Source organism: Gossypium arboreum, chromosome 8, assembly GCF_025698485.1.
Source record: "Gossypium arboreum isolate Shixiya-1 chromosome 8, ASM2569848v2, whole genome shotgun sequence".
Lineage (NCBI taxonomy): Eukaryota > Viridiplantae > Streptophyta > Magnoliopsida > Malvales > Malvaceae > Gossypium > Gossypium arboreum.
Window position 1 is genome coordinate 15,818,397 of NC_069077.1, and position 18,526 is coordinate 15,836,922.

General features: G+C 33.5%; 3 protein-coding genes and 2 long non-coding RNA genes across 5 annotated transcripts; 3 read left to right on the forward strand and 2 right to left on the reverse strand.

Moving 5' to 3' along the window:
- The first annotated feature begins 3,856 nt into the window (after positions 1-3,856).
- On the forward strand, positions 3,857-5,047 carry LOC108468284 (uncharacterized). The gene is made up of 2 exons (XM_053032016.1): positions 3,857-4,285; positions 4,391-5,047. The coding sequence occupies exons 1-2, from the start codon at positions 3,857-3,859 to the stop codon at positions 5,045-5,047; spliced, it is 1,086 nt and encodes a 361-aa protein (XP_052887976.1).
- Positions 5,048-8,884: 3,837 nt separating this feature from the next.
- On the forward strand, positions 8,885-10,307 carry LOC128296587 (uncharacterized). The gene is made up of 4 exons (XM_053032017.1): positions 8,885-9,221; positions 9,264-9,443; positions 9,649-9,913; positions 10,058-10,307. The coding sequence occupies exons 1-4, from the start codon at positions 8,885-8,887 to the stop codon at positions 10,305-10,307; spliced, it is 1,032 nt and encodes a 343-aa protein (XP_052887977.1).
- Positions 10,308-10,714: 407 nt separating this feature from the next.
- Positions 10,715-12,056, reverse strand: LOC128296258 (uncharacterized). Its single transcript, XR_008286805.1, has 2 exons — positions 11,881-12,056; positions 10,715-11,766 (listed from the first exon to the last, which is right to left on the reverse strand). It is a non-coding gene; the product is annotated as an uncharacterized LOC128296258 (long non-coding RNA).
- A 1,536-nt stretch (positions 12,057-13,592) lies between these two features.
- Positions 13,593-16,778, reverse strand: LOC108469191 (aluminum-activated malate transporter 12-like). Its single transcript, XM_017770087.2, has 6 exons — positions 15,619-16,778; positions 15,363-15,503; positions 15,009-15,281; positions 14,806-14,927; positions 14,566-14,709; positions 13,593-14,357 (listed from the first exon to the last, which is right to left on the reverse strand). The coding sequence occupies exons 1-6, from the start codon at positions 15,938-15,940 to the stop codon at positions 13,728-13,730; spliced, it is 1,632 nt and encodes a 543-aa protein (XP_017625576.2). The 5' UTR covers positions 15,941-16,778; the 3' UTR covers positions 13,593-13,727.
- On the forward strand, positions 14,362-15,097 carry LOC128296389 (uncharacterized). The gene is made up of 3 exons (XR_008287005.1): positions 14,362-14,390; positions 14,901-14,945; positions 15,018-15,097. It is a non-coding gene; the product is annotated as an uncharacterized LOC128296389 (long non-coding RNA).
- Positions 16,779-18,526: the final 1,748 nt, after the last annotated feature.

Consider the following 18,526-nt stretch of genomic DNA (forward strand, 5'->3'; position numbering starts at 1 on the left):
AAATAAATATATTACCATTCAATCAACAGTTTGACACTTGTATAAGCATCAAACAGCAACATTGTTAGTATACTTGCACATATCTCATATAAATTCAACATTGATATATCTATTTTCTCGACATATCGCACTTGAGTTTAATAATAGTCTCAACTTACATAATTTCCTTGTATCAACATATCAAAGATAATCATATATGTACATGTCATGAAACATATCATGCTCTTACCGTTTCTTCATAAGCATATATCATTCATTTCATTATATCAATATTTCATGCTCCATCATTTCCATAAATTTTATGTATATTTATTCGGTAATAGCTTATATCAAACTTAACATAAATTATATTCCATGTACTTATACTTATTTAGTTTATCTATCTTCATAATTATTTCATATAACCATTCGTCATCCGATACATATTACCGAATATCAATTGTTCAATGATGTTAGGCGTCTCCCATCCACGGTCTTATTTATCTTTGACATGATGCCATAGTGTCTTTCAACTATGGTCTTACTCATTTTCTCATCATGTTGCCATGGTATCTTTCAACCATGGTCTTACACATTTCATATCGAGTTGCCATGGTATCTTTCTACCATGGTCTTACACATTTCATATCAGTGCCATGGTATCTTTCAACCATGGTCTTACACATTTCATATCGAGAGCACACTCCCTGAACCTCATCCTTACAAAGGGATTACCACCCGAGCTAAATCCTCAGTAATATAAACTCATAGAGTATTGTCGGGATTACCGGTCAAAGCTAAATCCCAAACGACAATTACTCTAATGAGCTTGGATCTGAATTACCACCAAAGCTAAATTGGACCCTAATTCGGATTACCCGTCCGGGCTAAATCCATTTTACACGTATTCTTCGGGAGGGCTATATCAGAATAGGATCACCCGTCCGGGCTAGATCCTTTTTACCGTCAATTCCTTTTCAGAGATCCATCGAATTTTCCTTTCATTCAACTGGGATTTATTTTCAATTTATATCGAGTATTATCAATATTTCATCAAATATCATGAATTGAACATTCAAATCATATTTTCATCACATAACCACATATTTCAAGTATTTAAAATACAATTCAAGTTACACAAACTTACTTCATTGCTTGTTTGTGTTTATAATTTCATTAATCCGATATCTTTTCTTTTCCACGATCAAGTCTCATATTTGAGTCGTCCGGATCTTTATAAATAAATTTGATCATCATTTTCATTCATTTCATCTTCTAATGCATTTAATTAATGCTCTAGAAAAAATTACCATTTTGCCCCTAAACTTTTAATTAATGATGATTTCGTCCTTAGGGTCAGGAAAATAAAATTCTTGCAATTTAATCCTTATTTCCAGCTATTATTCTCATATATATTGATAACAGTCCATGAATTCTATAAAATATCAGAATTTTCCATAATTTCAACACTTTTCAATTTAATCCCTAAAACATGTTTTCCCCCGATCTTGAACTAAATTAATAATTTCATTCAAATTTGTAATTTAAGTAATAAAATAATCCATTTCATTCAATTTGGTCATTTCTGACATTTTTACAAAATTACCCATAAAGTTTTACTTTTATTCAATTTAGTCCCTAAGCCTAAAATATGCAAATTAGCCATGCTTAATGAATATTCATATATGTTTTCCTCCTCCTCCTCTCCATTCCACATCCTTGATGTATGTAGCACACTTGTAAGTAACATTATCTATAATCTTTATTATTTACTTTTATGAATATTTAAGCTGTCCATCTGTGTCATAGTAACTAAATTATTTATATCTGGATCTATAGGACTCCAAATTAAGATCCACTAATTTTCCCTGAAACTAGACTTATATATATTCTTACCATAAAATTTTCAGAATTTTTGGTTTAGTCAATAAGTACAGTTTATTCTTTAAAGTTACCCCTATTCTGCTGTCTGACAGTTGTGACCCTTCTTCACTAAAAATTAATTATCTCCTTGTACAGAATTCGAATGATGTTCATATTTGTTTCTATTGAAAATAGGATCATTCAGGATTCTAAAAATATAAATTTAAGCCCATAATTATTTTTATCCAATTTTTTTATGATTTTACAAATTCAGAACAGGGGAACCCGAAATCATTCTGACCTTGTCTCACAAAATTCATCATATCTCATGATTTAGAATTCCATTTCTTACATAATTTCTTCTATAAGAAACTAGACTTAATAAGATTTAATTTCATATTTTATTCATCCTATAATTAGATTTCTAAAATTTTTGATGATTTTTCAAAGTTAGACTACTGCTGCTGTCTAAAACTGTTTTAGTACAAGATATTAATTACCATGTTATAACATCCTTATTTTCTTTTTCTACACCATTTCTCATCACTTTCTCTTATTTTTCTTCACTAACATATCAAGAACATAGGACCTTATGTAAGAAAACTCTACTATAACATTATTTCCATGCTTTATCAATAATAACAAACTTAAAACATATTGAAATCTTGATGTACTTACCTTTTCTTATTGACTTAAATCTTTAACTTGATTTTCTCTCTCCTCCAGCTTCGATTTCTTGAATCCAACTTGATATTCTTGCTCTCCATCATCTCCTTGCTATCTTTCTCTCTTGATGGCTATGGAAATTCTTTCAATTTTCAGGTGAAAATAATGAATTTTTGGTGGAAGGACTAAATTGTAAAGAAAGCAAACTTCTTTTCTTCTTCTTATCTTACGTTAGTTTGCATGGGAAAGGAAATGTGTTGATAATTCTTCATCTTTCCTTCCTTTTATACTAAATAAATAATAATATAATAATAATAAACACCTCATAAAATATTAATAAAATAATATTTATTTAATTAATTAATTTAAAATATCATCAACATAATCATTACATTCTAGAATTCTCTCTCTTAATAATTGACCATTTTGCCCTTCATGATCTTTTAGAATTCCATCCTTGAGTCATCACTTAATTTGGTAAAATTGTGATTTAGTCCCTCATAATTTTTTTACCTATTCAATTTGGTCCTAATTCATCAATTTTTCTTGGTTTCTAGATCATTCCACCCTTAAAATATTTGCACCATTAGTCCTTGAACTTTTTTATATTTATACTTTAACCCCTTAAATTTTGAGTATTTACTCTTGTGCAACAAGACTTTTCTCATCTTTGCAATTTAGTCCTTTCTTGAATTAATATATCATAATATACTTCTCAATATTGACATCACTCAAAAATTCCCTTTTTGTCACTTTATTTCCTTATTTTACTATATTAGGGATAATATTTTACTGTAAAAATTTTCGGGTATTACATAAATTATGTATTAGTGTATTTAAAATAAATATTTGGTTTTTTTTTTCTTCAGTAGTATCTGGAAAAAAAAATTTAAGAAGAAGTGACTGAAGAAATAGTATCCAAAACGCTTCAAGCAGGATGCACTGCCAGCAAAATTACTGAAAATTGCTCCCATGTGGACGCTTTTTTTCTACAGTGGTATCTGAGAAAATAATTTTGAGAAGAAGTTTCTGAAAAAATAGTGTAAAAAACGCTTTAAGTAGGATGCACTGTCAACAAAAGTACTAAAAAAAGCTCTCACGTGGACACTCTTTTGATACAGTGGTATCTGAAAAAAAAATTGTAAGATGACCTTTCTGAACAAATAGTCAAAAATGCTTTATGCAGTATGCACTTTCAGCAAAATTACTGAGAAAAACTCTCACGTGGACGCTCTTTTTCTACAGTAGTTCCTATTTGGCCTTAGACTATAAATGAGTCAAATTTCATTCTCAGGCTGCCTAAGTTACAGCAAGAGAAACTGAGGTTAAAATAGAATAAAAACTGAAGATGAGTGAATGTATTAGTGTTGTTATTTACTATGATGGTGAGGTCCATGACACCGAGAACGGTGTTGTTTTTTTATCGGAGAACACAACGCGACTGGTTTTTAACCAGAACATAGATTTGACAGAACTTCAAAAAAGAATTAGGCCTAAAATCTTCGGAATGACTCCAATAAAAATTTTGTCTATTAAGTATCGATTTTGTGCTTCGATTGATCCTGTGAGATATGACTCATTCGACATCAAAGGTCCTCGTAGCTTGGAGGCAATAGTGGAGACTCATCTTGCTAGTGGATCACCCTATCTCGAGTTATATGTACAATTTGCATCGCCAAATAATGTATTTGCGACTTCAACATCTACTGCTGTTCAAGAGGAATACACGACCTCTGCCCGAGACTCTGCTAGTGGGTGGCAAAACACGGAAGCGTCCGTGTTTTGTAACAATATAGAATACACAAACCCTGGATGAGACTCTGTTAGTGCATGGGACATACACCTCAGTGGGTCGACGTTTGATACTGGAAATGCATACTAGAGAACGATATCAACTACTAGTGGTTGGCAATCAACATCTGATTGGGGACGTTATGAAACTTCCACAAGGGACTATTTACTCCCAACGACGTCCACCGGTGAGGGAACCTCGTTCGTTACAAATGATGGTGGATCGGATGATGAGTCCGATGTGGATCCACCTCGAGAGCCCGGGCCCGATGGTGCAGAAGTTGTATTATTTTCTGAACTGGAGCCTACTCCAACTATACCTGAAGATGTTGAAGGTGATTCAGATGAAGAAGAAGAAGATCCACGATTCAGGGCATACTCGCCTCCAGCCCACATGCATAATGTCGATCTATCTCAAGATGATGCATTGGAGTTTCCAGATGTATCACACAGAAGGTGTGACCGTACAAGTTCATCATTGGATTCGGGTGAACTGGAAGTTGGTAAGGTGTTTTCCAATAAAGATAGTTTTCTTAGTGCATTGAAACAACATAGCATCATGGACGGGGTTAACTACAATGTGGTTAAATCCAAAACCGATAAGTTTGAGGCCAAGTGTGCAGTGAAAGACAACACATGTTCATGGAAAATTATGGCCTCGTTGAGGAAAAAGACAGGCTTGTGGGAGATTAAAAAGTACAAAAGTCCACATATATATGTTGGCGGTACAGTTTCACTAAACTTCTAGGGTTTCTGAATAATATTGTTATTACGTGATGCTGCATTATTTAACGTAATTTGTTTACAGGTGTTTCACAAGATCATCCAAAGATGGATTCAGATATTGTAACACCCCTAACCCGTATCCACTGCCAGAACAGGGTTTCGGAGCATTACTACCATTTGCAGATCACTAAAAAAAATTTTAAATACTTACCGATTCAATGCATCATATAAATAAATATATTACCATTCAATCAACAGTTTGACACTTGTATAAGCATCAAACAGCAACATTGTTAGTATACTTGCATATATCTCATATAAATTCAACATTGATATATCTATTTTCTCGACATATCGCACTTGAGTTTAATAATAGTCTCAACTTACATAATTTCTTTGTATCAAGATATCAAAGATAATCATATATGTACATGTCATGAAACATATCATGCTCTTACCGTTTCTTCATAAGCATATATCATTCATTTCATTATATCAATATTTCATGCTCCATTATTTCCATATATTTTATGTATATTTATTCCGTAATAGCTTATATCTTAACATAAATTATATTCCATGTACTTATACTTATTTCGTTTATCTATCTTCATAATTATTTCATATAACTATTTTGTCCATATATTTCCATATGACCAGTTCTTGTAAACATTTTACATAACCATTTCATATAATCATTCGTCATCTGATACATATTACCTGAATATCAATTGTTCAACAGATGTCATAGCGTATCTCATCCACGGCCTTATTTATCTTTGACATGATGCCATAGTGTCTTTCAACTATGGTCTTACTCATTTTCTGTCATGTTGTCATGGTATCTTTCAACCATGGTCTTGTTCATTTCATATCACGTTGCCATGGTATCTTTCAACCATGGTCTTACACATTTCATATCAGGTTGCCATGGTATCTTTCAACCATGGTCTTACACATTTCATATCAGGTTGCCATGGTATCTTCCAACCATGGTCTTACACATTTCATATCAGGTTGCCATGTTATCTTTCAACCATGGTCTTACACACTTCATATCAGAGAGCACACTCCCGCGAACCTCATCCTTACAGTGGGATTACCAGTCCAGGCTAAATCACCTGCAACGACAATTACTCTAATGAGTTTGGATCTGAATTACCAGTCCAAGCTAAATTCAGACCCTAATTCGGATTACTCGTCCGGGTTAAATCCATTTTACACATATTCTTCGGGAGGGCTATATCAAGATAGGATCACCCGTTCGGGCTAGATCCTTTTTACCGTCAATTTCTTTTCAGAGATCCATCGAAATTTCCTTTCATTCAACCGGGGTTTCTTCCCCTTTTTATCAAATATATCAATGTTTCTTTAATTTTCATACAATGAACATTCAAATCATATTCGTATCAATAACATACAATCTCAAGCATTTAAGAATATAATTCAAGTTACACGAACTTACCTCATTGCTTGTTTGTGTTTATAATTTCATTAATCCGATATCTTTTCTTTTCCACGATCAAGTCTCATATTTGAGTCGTCCGGATCTTTATAAATAAATTTGATCATCATTTTCATTCATTTCATATTCTAATGCATTTAATTAATGCTCTAGGCAAAATTACCATTTTGTCCCTAAACTTTTAATTAATGACGATTTCATCCTTAGGGTCAGGAAAATAAAATTCTTGCAATTTAATCCTTATTTCCAGCTATTATTCTCATATATATTGATAACAGTCCATGAATTCTATAAAATATCAGAATTTTCCATAATTTCAATACTTTTCAATTTAATCCCTAAAACATGTTTTCCCCCGATCTTGAACTAAATTAATAATTTCATTTAAATTTTGTAATTTAAATAATAAAATAATCCATTTCATGCAATTTGGTCATTTCTGACATTTTTACAAAATTGCCCATAAAGTTTTACTTTTATTCAATTTAGTCCCTGAGCCTAAAATATACAAATTAGCCATGCTAGATGAATATTCATACATATTTTTCCTCCTCCTCCTCTCCATTCCACATCCTTAATGTAGATAACACACTTGTAAGTAACATTATCCATAATTTTTATTATTTACTTTTATGAATATTCAAGCTGTCTATCTGCATCATAGTCACTAAATTATTTATATCTGGAGCTATAGAATTCAAAATTAAGATCCAAAAATTTTCCCTGAAACTATACTCATATATATTCTTACCATAAAATTTTCAAAATTTTTGGTTTAGCCAATAAATACAGTTTATTCTTTAAATTCACCCCTATTCTGCTATCTGACAGTTCTGACCCTTCTTCACTAAAAATTAATTATCTCACATTACAGAGCTCAGATAATATTCCCGTTCATTTATCCTGAAAATAGACTCATTAGGGATTCTAAACATATAATTTTAAGCCTATAATTATTTTTCTCCAATTTTTGGTGATTTTCCAAAGTCAGAACAGGGGAACCCGAATTCATTCTGACCTTGTCTCACAAAATTCATTATATCTCATAATTTCCAATTCAATTGCTTACACCTTTTCTTCTATAAGAAACTAGACTCAATAAGATTTAATTACATATTTTATTAATCCTACAATTCAATTTCTACAATTTTTGGTGATTTTTCAAACTTAAACTACTGCTACTGTCCAAAATAGTCTTAGTGCAAAATGTTGATTTTCTACTTTTAATTTCAATTTAATCCTAACTAAATTCACTTTTCTATCTTAATTCATACTTTATTTCTACTCAATTTTAACAAATCTTAGACATAATTATCTATTTTTCATCATAAAACCATAATTTTAAAATTCTTTCAATTCAGTCCTTAAAGCATAAAACTTATGAATCTCTTTACAATTCAATCCTTATTTCATTTTTAACTTGAATTTCTATCAATTTAGCCCTTAATTCATCTTTTTGTTCAACTTAATCAACACATAAAAATTCATTAACTTCCTAACTTTTAATATAATTCATGTAGTACTCTTCTCTAGAGTTTCATAAACATCAAAATTGCAAGAAAAGGGATCAAATTGACTTACCTAGTAAAGCTTAAGGCTTCAAAAACCCCAATTTTCCTTTTATTTTTCTTTCCTTCTTTTCTTTCCCCTGTTTCGTCTCATTCTCTGTTTCTTTTTCTTTTGTTTTACTTTATATATATAAAATATATAATAACAATAATAATAAAATGACTTTATTAAATATCTACTTAATATCAAATATTTATTTTACACTTGGGCACACATATATTATTACATTTGTATTTCATCCTCACCATACACTTGTCATTTTACATTTATTATCATATAAATATATTATAATATAATTATTTATTTAATAAATATCTTTCACTAAATAATAAATATCCATTTAATATCAAATACATATATTACAAATGTATGTATTTTTAATATTTGTACCAAATCATTACCATACACTTGTCTTTATTTAATCTATTCATCATATAATATCAATTTAATAATAATAAATACATTAATTATTTACTTAAATAATAAGTAAATATATACATGTATTACAAATGTATGTATAATACTTATTACACATGTATTTTATTTTTGCCATACACTTGGCACTCCTTTGGCTTATTTATTTATTTAGTCCTTTCAATTTCTTTATCCTATAATTAAACTTTCACACTTCATTCAATTTAATTCTTTTATCTAATTATCCTTTATTTAAGCTAATTTGCTTCATTAAACTTTAATTAATCACTCTCTTAACTTCGTAAAAATACGAATCTATTTTTCAGAAACGGAGACCCGAAAATGCACTTTTTCGATAACTGTAAAAATTTTCAGGGTATTACAAATATGTTAGCTGACTTAATACTACCGATGGTGAAGGCAGATCCCAAGACTTCAGTGCCGGTCTTAATTGTCAATATTCGTAGCCAATTAAGATACACACCCTCTTACCGCAATGCTTGGATAGCTAAGCAAAAGGCATTGGAAAAGATGCATGGTGGGTGGGATGCTTCATATAATGAAGTGTGGCAGTGGTGTCAGGTGCTGGAGAGATATGTCCTAGGTTGCATAACAGACCTTGAAACAACACCTGCGTACTACAACGATCGATTGCTCCGTGGATGCCAAGTGTTCAAGCGTCTGTTCTGGTGCTTTAAGGAATGCCGAGATGCATTTCTATACTGCAAGCCGTTGGTACAAATTGGCGGTATATTTATATATGGTAGATATACCCATTGACTACTGCTAGCTGTGGCACAAGATGGAAATGAGAGAATCCTTCCAATTGCGTTTGCAATAACACCGGGAGAGTCAGCTGATGACTGGGAATTCTTTCTTTCTAGGCTAAGAAGGCATGTCTGCCCCCAACCTGATATCTGCGTTATATCGGATCGGGGCACCAGAATACTAGCCTCAATTGAGCGTCAGGGTAGCTTATGGCATCGCACACACCATCGGTATTGCCTAAGGCACGTTGCGTCAAACTATTACGGGTAATTTCGATCTACAAGTGAACGATGACAAATGACCAACATGGGCATTTAATCTTTACTAATATAATTTCTTTTGTAATATTCAATTTATTCTGAATGGAAAAGTGGTATGTAATTTTTGCTATCATCTTATATTCGCAGGGTATGAAATAAATAAGGACCGTTTTCATGAGATGTTGGCGGTTTTGCGTTCAGTTAATGAAGAAGGCCATGACTACCTTTGTAACATACCTTTCGAACAGTGGACACAAGCATACGACGGCGGCCTACGATATGGTCAAATGACCTCGAACTTGGCTGAAGGCATAAATTTTGTTCTAAAAAGAACGCATCATTTATCGATAACATCGGTTGTGCGAGAGACGTATTTTCATTTAGCAGCACTATTTTTGAAGCGAGCAGCGAGGTATAAAGGCGAAATGTAGGGAGGCCATGTATGGTGCGCGAAGGTATTGCAAGAAATTAACAAGGCGAAGACACGGGCCAACACCATGCACACAGTATGTCACGATTGCGACAACCTATGGTTTTTTGTGACGGAGTTTGACAGACTGAACCAAGGTATTGTTGGCGGGCAATCTCGTGTACACTTGACAAATAGGACCTGCGACTGTGGGAGGTTTGACGCACTTCGTTATCCATGCGCTCATGTAATTGCAGCTTGTCAGAATCTCCGTCTAGATCCCATGAGCTATGTCGACGAAGTGTACAAAATAGAATATATGTACAAAGTGTGGAGACACGTATTCCCACCGGTCTCAGATGAACGTATGGCCATCTGTATCATTTGCTCTGTTTAAGTTGTTACCGGATAGAGATTTGCATTGTAAACCAAAGGGCCGACCTTGTTCGACTAGAATATGTAACAATATGGATATTCGAGAAACAACCAACCAACACAAGTTGTGCGGATGGTGTAGGAAACCCAGGCCATACAACTCGATCATGTCCAAATCCGAATAGCTAATAGCTGTTGTAATAAAATTATGTGCATTATTTACATTTTATTAAAATGATGGAAAACATTAAAAATATTTCCTTATCAAAACAACTTTTATTTTATTACAAATATAAAAGAGCAAATTATAATTAAAATACTAAAACAACTTTTATTTTATTACAAATATAAAAGAGTAAATTATAATTAAAATACTAAAATAACTTTTATTTTATTACAAATATAAAAGAGTAAATTATAATTAAAATATTAAAAAAAACTTTTATTTTATTAAATGAAAGAATATAAAAAAGTTTTTACAAGTATATTAAAAAAATCAATGTTGGTGCCGGTCGGAATCAGTGCCACATGGGGGTCGTCGACGGTTAGGCGCTAGATTCCTCCTTGGTTCAGGTTCCAGAGAGGGTTCTGGTTGCTCTGGCGGGGATTGTGGTTCATCCGGCTGGAGATCTAGTTGTGAGTGTTGGGAGGATGAGCCACCTTGATAGAATAATGACTGCGGAGGTGTTTGCATCACCCATGGCAGAGGTGTTTGAATCCCACAAGGCGATGGAGATTGGTAAAAAGAAGACCTCCCCGACGGCTCCTCGTGCGACGACGGCCTATAGATCGGCGGCTGATTCGAAGTAATTGGGAACGGAGATGAACCGGGCCATGCATTTCAACCTTCTATAGAACTGGAAACATTTAAGGGTTAGGATATATATAAGGGCTAGGATACACACCTGGCATAATCTGAATAGGCTGTGATATGGGTGTCGTCGGTTGAAGTGTTAGGCCCGGTGATTGTGTGGGCGCTATTGATGGGCCAGCTGATTGTATGGGCATTGTTGATGGGCTCGGGTCGTTATCCCTTCTTCTTGGATTTAAAGGGCCTCGTCATTTCCTTTGAACACGAATTTGTCGTCGCCTTTCTTCTTCGGACAGTAAATATGGCTTCCCATGGATCCTAAACCATGGCATGTATTCCGGCACGCACGCTAACTGAGGAAGATGATCGGTTCCTGAGTAGGTATATAATTATATCGATTCTCCCACATTTCGATATATGCTGAGTGGAATCTCGGCCAATCCGTATGCAATTGCCGTAAGTTCATTTTGTGCTCATCATCAAGCACCTCAGGTACCACGGGAATCGGTTGTCGGAAGCCAAATTGCTGCAATACTCGATCTGACTGGTGCATCTCCACGATAGCATAGTTGACCAATGGGACCTTTACGTGCCAAACGTTTGGATTTTAAAATAATTCATCCGGAATTACTGCCCGAATTGCCGGATCCTCGTATGGTGTCCATTGAAACTATATGAATATAATAAAAATATTAGTTGTATACATAATACTAAATACTAAATATTAAATACTAAATACGAAACGATTATTTTATTATCTATATATATTTTATTTAAAACTTACTTGTGCTTCCGACCGTGGTCTAATAGAAGCCGTATATCTTCAAGAGATGTAGGTATTCTAACATAACTCGCCGAATGGTTCCACCTAATTAAATAAATTTTTAGCATACAATTATATTTTAAATCTATGTAATAATTGTAAAATCTAATTTAAAATTTACCTTGTTATAAGTGGGAATGTATATGGCTGGTCCACTCAAGGACGTAAAAATGGAAAGCGAAACCGTGCCCATGATTGCAGTAGTGATAGGCAGCCTCCTATTTTGGCATTGTTCGGTCGCGTCGCCCCGCACATCTCCTGGTCCAATGTTGCTAACATGGCAGGCCCCCAATTAAGTTCACCAGATGCTCTAAAATCAACGAGTTTCAGCAGCCATCTCAGATGCACGCGGTTTCGTGACAAGTCCGACATTAAATAACCTCCGATCATCTCAAGAATGTATGCTTGAGCATATAGTATTCTTTCTAGTTCAGTCGAATCATTATCCGACTCCAAAAATGTGTCTCGTAACTAGCCCATCTCGATCCGACCTCCGTTAATATTGTCCGGAATAGCACCCAAAAGCTCGTAACATATGGCGCCCCAATCAGCAGAATAAGCAGACCCAGTGATCGCGTACCCATCCACTAGCAATCCCAATTGCAACTCCACGTCTTCCAAAGTGATAGTACACTCTCTGCATGGAAGATGGAAAGTGTGCTTCTCGGGTCTCCACCTCTCTATCAACGCACTGATTAGTTTCGGGTCCAACTTGCACCCCCGGCCTATCGTGGCCACGTGCCAAAAACCCGCGTCCTGCAGGTAACCCTCTATCAACGGTGATGGAGGACCAGACATATTACGAATATAGCATTACAACACCCGATCTACAGACTGTTATAAAAAATTATAAAATTAAAATTAAAATTGCATAAATGAAAAAAAAATATTAAATTGTATTGAAAAATTAATTAAAATTGCATAAATTAAAAAAATATTAAATACTATTGAAATATTAAAATTATCACTTACCATTGTCATTTGATCGACGGAGATGTGTTTATTATCGAGACGAATTAATTCCCTTTCCATTGCAAAAATTTAATTTAAAATACAACTAATTCAAAAAAAAATTAAATAGAGCTTTTTTGCAAAAATTAAAGAGAGCTTTGAGAAAATTTGAGAGAATATGAGAGAATTTTTGGAAGAATTTGAGAGAATTTGAGAGAATTTGGATAGGAGGACTTTTTTGTGTAAAAAATCAAGGGGATGGGGGGTTTTATAGTTTTTTTTTTACCATTAGGGCCCCAACAGTCAAATTTTTGACCGTTTGAAAAACACGGGCAAAGCGCTTCCTCAGGGACGCGCTTTGCTGGCAAATACCCTGACTTCGTGCTGACGTGGACGCGATTTCCCCGTTTTCGGCCTATTCCGGTAAATAATTAAAAAATCGGCCTATTTCCGTAAAAAAAGTTGAAAATGGGCCTTTATTGGTAAAATACCCTAAAACAACATATTGAAAATTATTTTAGATACAAAAATATTACTCACAACTGACATGATATAGATTTTTTTTTTTAGAGCTTAAACTATAATAATATATTTACATTAATTTTCCAGAGATTAAAACAATAAATAAGGAAGAGTATAAAGTATAGAGCTGCAATATATTCAACTTTTTATATTATACAAATAAAATTTTAATATTTTATTTATCTTTTAATAATGATTACTTACCTTAATTTATATAAAGTCTTTTATTAAAAATAAAATAATTAAATAAATATATTTTTCATGTGATGAAAAAGAAAAAAAGTGGCGAACCCTTGTCAAGAAAACTAATATCTTAAAAACGGTTATTGTCTCTCTTAGAATGCATGGGATGGCAGCTGATTCTTAGTAACATCCACTGGTGGTCTTTTACATGTCACACTAATATCATCATCATCAGGATTGAACTCCTTGTAGCAAGCTATCCTCCCCAATTCTTCAACTTCTTCAATCACATGATCAAGCCTTGCCACTATCTCCACTAGCAAAGATGCAAAAGCAGCAAAAGGAAGTGCTTCCGAGAATTCTAGACTTGTTATTGCAATTTTGCTCAGCTGTGGTCTCAAAGCCTTTCGTTCATTCTCTTTAGCTTCTTCCCTGCCCACCCTTTTTCTTTTCCATTCCAAAAACGCAGATGATTCTGTTTTCACACTTGCTAATGACACGCCATGATCCTTTTCTTGTTTATACCGAGCGACGTGTGCAGCTGCCAACGCTAGCATGTTGGAGGTCGTCTGGCTCTTTTTTGAGCCTAGGAAGAGCCTTGGTTGGGATTTTATTGCGGTGTCGAGGTCTTGCAAGGCTTCATGAAGATGATCGGAGAGTATTTCAGGGGAGCAATGACGACGTCTTCTGATGCTGTTGGCGAGTTCCATTAGTGCTTTCGTTACTTCTCCGGCAAGTCGAATGCAGGGGTCTTTGAAGCGGGCACGGACTGATCGCGGGGTCTAAATAAAAATAGAAAACAACGAAAATGAACTGTATGGCACTTGGCATGTTGTTATTTAGCATCATATAAGAAATTATCGGTGATCATATCTTAATGAATATCACATGGAACAGTGATAAAAGCATAGCCAAAACATGTAACCATGTTCTTGCTTTCTTTTTTTTTTTTTTTTATTATGACAAAGACAAGTTGTGTTTGAAGAGTACCTGAATTTCAGTTTGCAAGCATCCATGCAGAGCTACAACAGTATATCCAAATTGGCGAAGAACAGCTCCCACTTTCACATATTGCTGCCAAGGAAATCTGTAACAGTGCCTCGAATGCCTTGGTTCCCAACTTGCATACAGTGCCTGCACAAAACCAAATATTTCTTTATATTAGCCACAAACTATATCAAAGGGCTTTAGATAGTACATTAATGAAATTGAAACATGTAAAGAACTAACCAGAGTTTCATCGATAGATTTGGAATCCAGAACTGCTTTATAACCTTTATAGATGGGACCTTCTGATGATTTGTCTTGGTTTTCTTTTATCTCAGGATCATTAAAGTACTCATTAACACAAGCTGTGCATCATTTTTCAGGTAAAGTAACATTAGCGTTTATTTACACACACAAAAAATGGATAAGTTCTCAAATTTCATTACCTTCTATAGATTTAGCTAGCCCTTCGAGCTTGCCTACAGTGGAGTTATGGAGGTCTTCACCTGACCAGATTGGAAACACCAGAAGACTCATGAAAAGACAAATGGCACAGCCAATGGAAATGGCGTAGAAGCGATCATGCACAATCTTTAATACGTTTTCGACTCGGTAGCTTGACACAGTGATCAAATTGAAGGTCAAGAGGAATATCACAACACCATAATCGTAGTTTTTCTTTATATAGGGAAAGAACCTCATGTATGTAGCTGCAGTTCCTGTTGAACAAGATACAAGCCTTGAGAGGTTAGAGTTGAAAAGGAAAATTTCCCAATTCCCATTGAAGTCAAGCTACTTACCTATCAGGAAAACAGCAGCTCCTATGAAAACGGCTCGAACGACGCTCTCGGATCTAGTTGCAATATAGTTAATGAGGAAAGCCAATGATCCTGCTAAAACTGTTCCTAATCCTCTATTCAGTCCTTTGCATAATGTTGCTCCTGTTAAAACACGAACAATATTGAATGTTTTGCTTGATCATCAGGAAAACTAATGCATAGTAACTAATTCAATAAGTGGGATTAAGCCAACTGGAATTTAACAAGAAAACAGCACCTGCAGTGAATTCTAAAACAACAACCACTGTCATGACAGCCCAAATGGCACTTGTTCCAAAACTTTTGAACAATGGCTCTATCAAATACAACAGGGAGACTAGTGTCAAACATAAACCAACTTTGAAAGCATGAATTATCCTCCTAGGGTCTTCTAGACCAGCCTTCCAAATGGTTCGCCACAAACAACCAGTAAATCTTTTCATTTTCCCTGAAAAATCAAGCAGGCGTTTCTTCCAGCTGTTCTTAACCATTTCAGGCACACCATTTCGTCCATTTCCATTCATTTCAGTCTCCATTCCCACATGAACTTTGGTAGCCATTTCTTGAGAGGAAATAAACAAGCTTTGATAAATGGAAGGAGGAGTAATTGACCAACACAATGTATATAGTAATTGAGACTACACAGACCAGAAAAAAGAGCTGATATTTTTGTGGGTGGCTGGTGGGGGAGGTTTTGGAGTTTAATTTGTGAGAACCCCGACGTGTGGACAGGGATGGAGAGAGGTGATATTGCTTCTACAGTCACAAGCTTTCCATTATAAAGTGAAAAAAGAAAATGACTTGAAAGCTGGTCATTTTCAACAGGGCTAAAGTCAGCGACAAGATCATTGTTTTCCTTATTTATGTCTTACAGATGACGGTTAGAGTGGTTTTAATGATCATTTGAATGCATGGATAATACTAATCTTGCCTAATAATAGGCACGCAAGAGCAAGTACACAACAGATTGATTAATAGCAGATTATACAGCGGTTACCAGAGTCACTGCCAAACACGGTGAAAGTTCAGCTGTAGTGCACCAAGAAAAACATAAAGAAAGATTCACCGTCATTTAGGGCAGGTGTCGTTTTCGGAACTCCACTCAAGCTGCATTTTTCCTTTTCGTGCGGTCAGTAACCATCGTAGACACAAAATTTGTGGTTCAATCAACAGTGCACTGCCTTCCGGTTGACCAACCCAATAAAGTACTGCAATCACAAGAGATTATTGATAGGAGTAGCAAGTGTAAAGGGAATTAGATTTGTTTTGATATAAAAATGATAATGTCAAAGCTAGAAGGCAGAAAGAGTTCTGGGGTCACAGGCCTAAGCAAAAATAATGGCATTGAAGCTAACTTGGTCGAAAAGGTAGAGTTAGGGTGTTCAGATTTCCTTTTTTTATTATGCTTGAAAATCATGTATTTATAATACAGGTTTACATCTAAAAATAACATCCAACAAATAACGATATGTATGATATAAAACTAATAATAATAACATAAATGTAATCTAATATAGGTTTAAATCTGACCATTTGTATAATTTTCTTGAATTTAATTTCTTTAATAAAATCATATAAATGTGTGAAAATAGAAAATACCCTATAACAATATTTATTAGTTGTTTAAATGTTGATTCTTTTAGTTATTTCTCTAATCGAATAGTATCGAGTTAACTCATTACATCAACTTAATTACACACTTAAATAATACTATAGATATTACCTATTTAATACAATATAATTTTGATCATATTATATATTTTTATACAATATCGAGTAAAAATAAAGGTCATGGGATTTGAATCCGTATCAAATAATTATCGGATAAGAATTTTAAACATAGCTGTACATAAGTTAAGACATATATAAAATTGTTTTAATCATTTTAAAATGTTTAAATATAATATTATGGTTTTGTTACGGAATTTTGGGAGGATGAATAAGAATTTAGAAGTCAAATGTGCTGTAAAATTTAATTAAACAAAAGGCAAGTGAATTAAATGAAATTAATGAGGTTGGATTAATTAATTCAGATTCAATTAAAAATTGATTAATTTAATTAATAAAAGTTCAGTTCATTTATTAACCCAACCAACTGTTCGGCAAAATCTAAAAATGCTCAACATCACATGAAGTCACCTGTTGGTGTTCCTAACCAACAGCTGTGCTTGATTTTTAACAAAGCCCACACTTCTCGTGCATTCTCAACTCTTTACATTTACAACTCAGATTTTTGCCATCTGCTTCCTTTCTTCTGCTAACATTTGGCCAATCCACTAGAGCTTTGAGGGTTATTATTATTATTATTATTATTATTATTATTATCACATTTTGTTAATGACAAATAAATAATAAATGATGTAGTATGTGAGTGAAGAAATAAAATATATTAAAATTTTGAAAAATAGTGATAATTAATAAACGTTATAAAATTTTAAAAATGCAAATATTAGGAAAATTGTTGAGAAATTGAATTTGTGGAAGTTAGTGTTTTATTTGATGTTAGTAAAATTTTTCTTCAATTATGTTTAAGTTTCTTTTAAAGAAAGGATGGAGAAGTTGTTAGAAAATATTTAAAATTATTAAAATTTTAAATTATTATTATTTTAATTAAATTTATGTTCGATTAATTAGTCGTATCATCATAATAGACTATTTAAATAATAGTATAAAAATGTATCCCATAATTTTAGTGTAAAGTATTTAATTCCTATACTTTAAAGAATATATTTGACTTTTATCATAAAAAAATATGACACTCTTAATCTCTCTCTATCATCGATTAAGGTTACATGCATTACTATCACTTCAAACAATTAATCAATCATAATTACACATATGCATACTAGCCATTAACAATATAATATATAGGGGTAGGTCACAAATAATCAAATTATATCATACTAGAACATTATACAATCGAAAATGATGATTCATGCTATGTAATGTTAAACTTGGTCTTCCACTGTCTACACTCTTATCACTATTTATCTCTTCTTGAATGTTAGAATTCGGATACATACAAGACTATTCTAATTATTAGCATCATAATATTGGTCCATACTCCGTACACGATTATTTTTTTAATTTATCTTTGATGATGTTAGTGGAATGCACTTAATTTAGGTTTATTAACCCACCCCAAT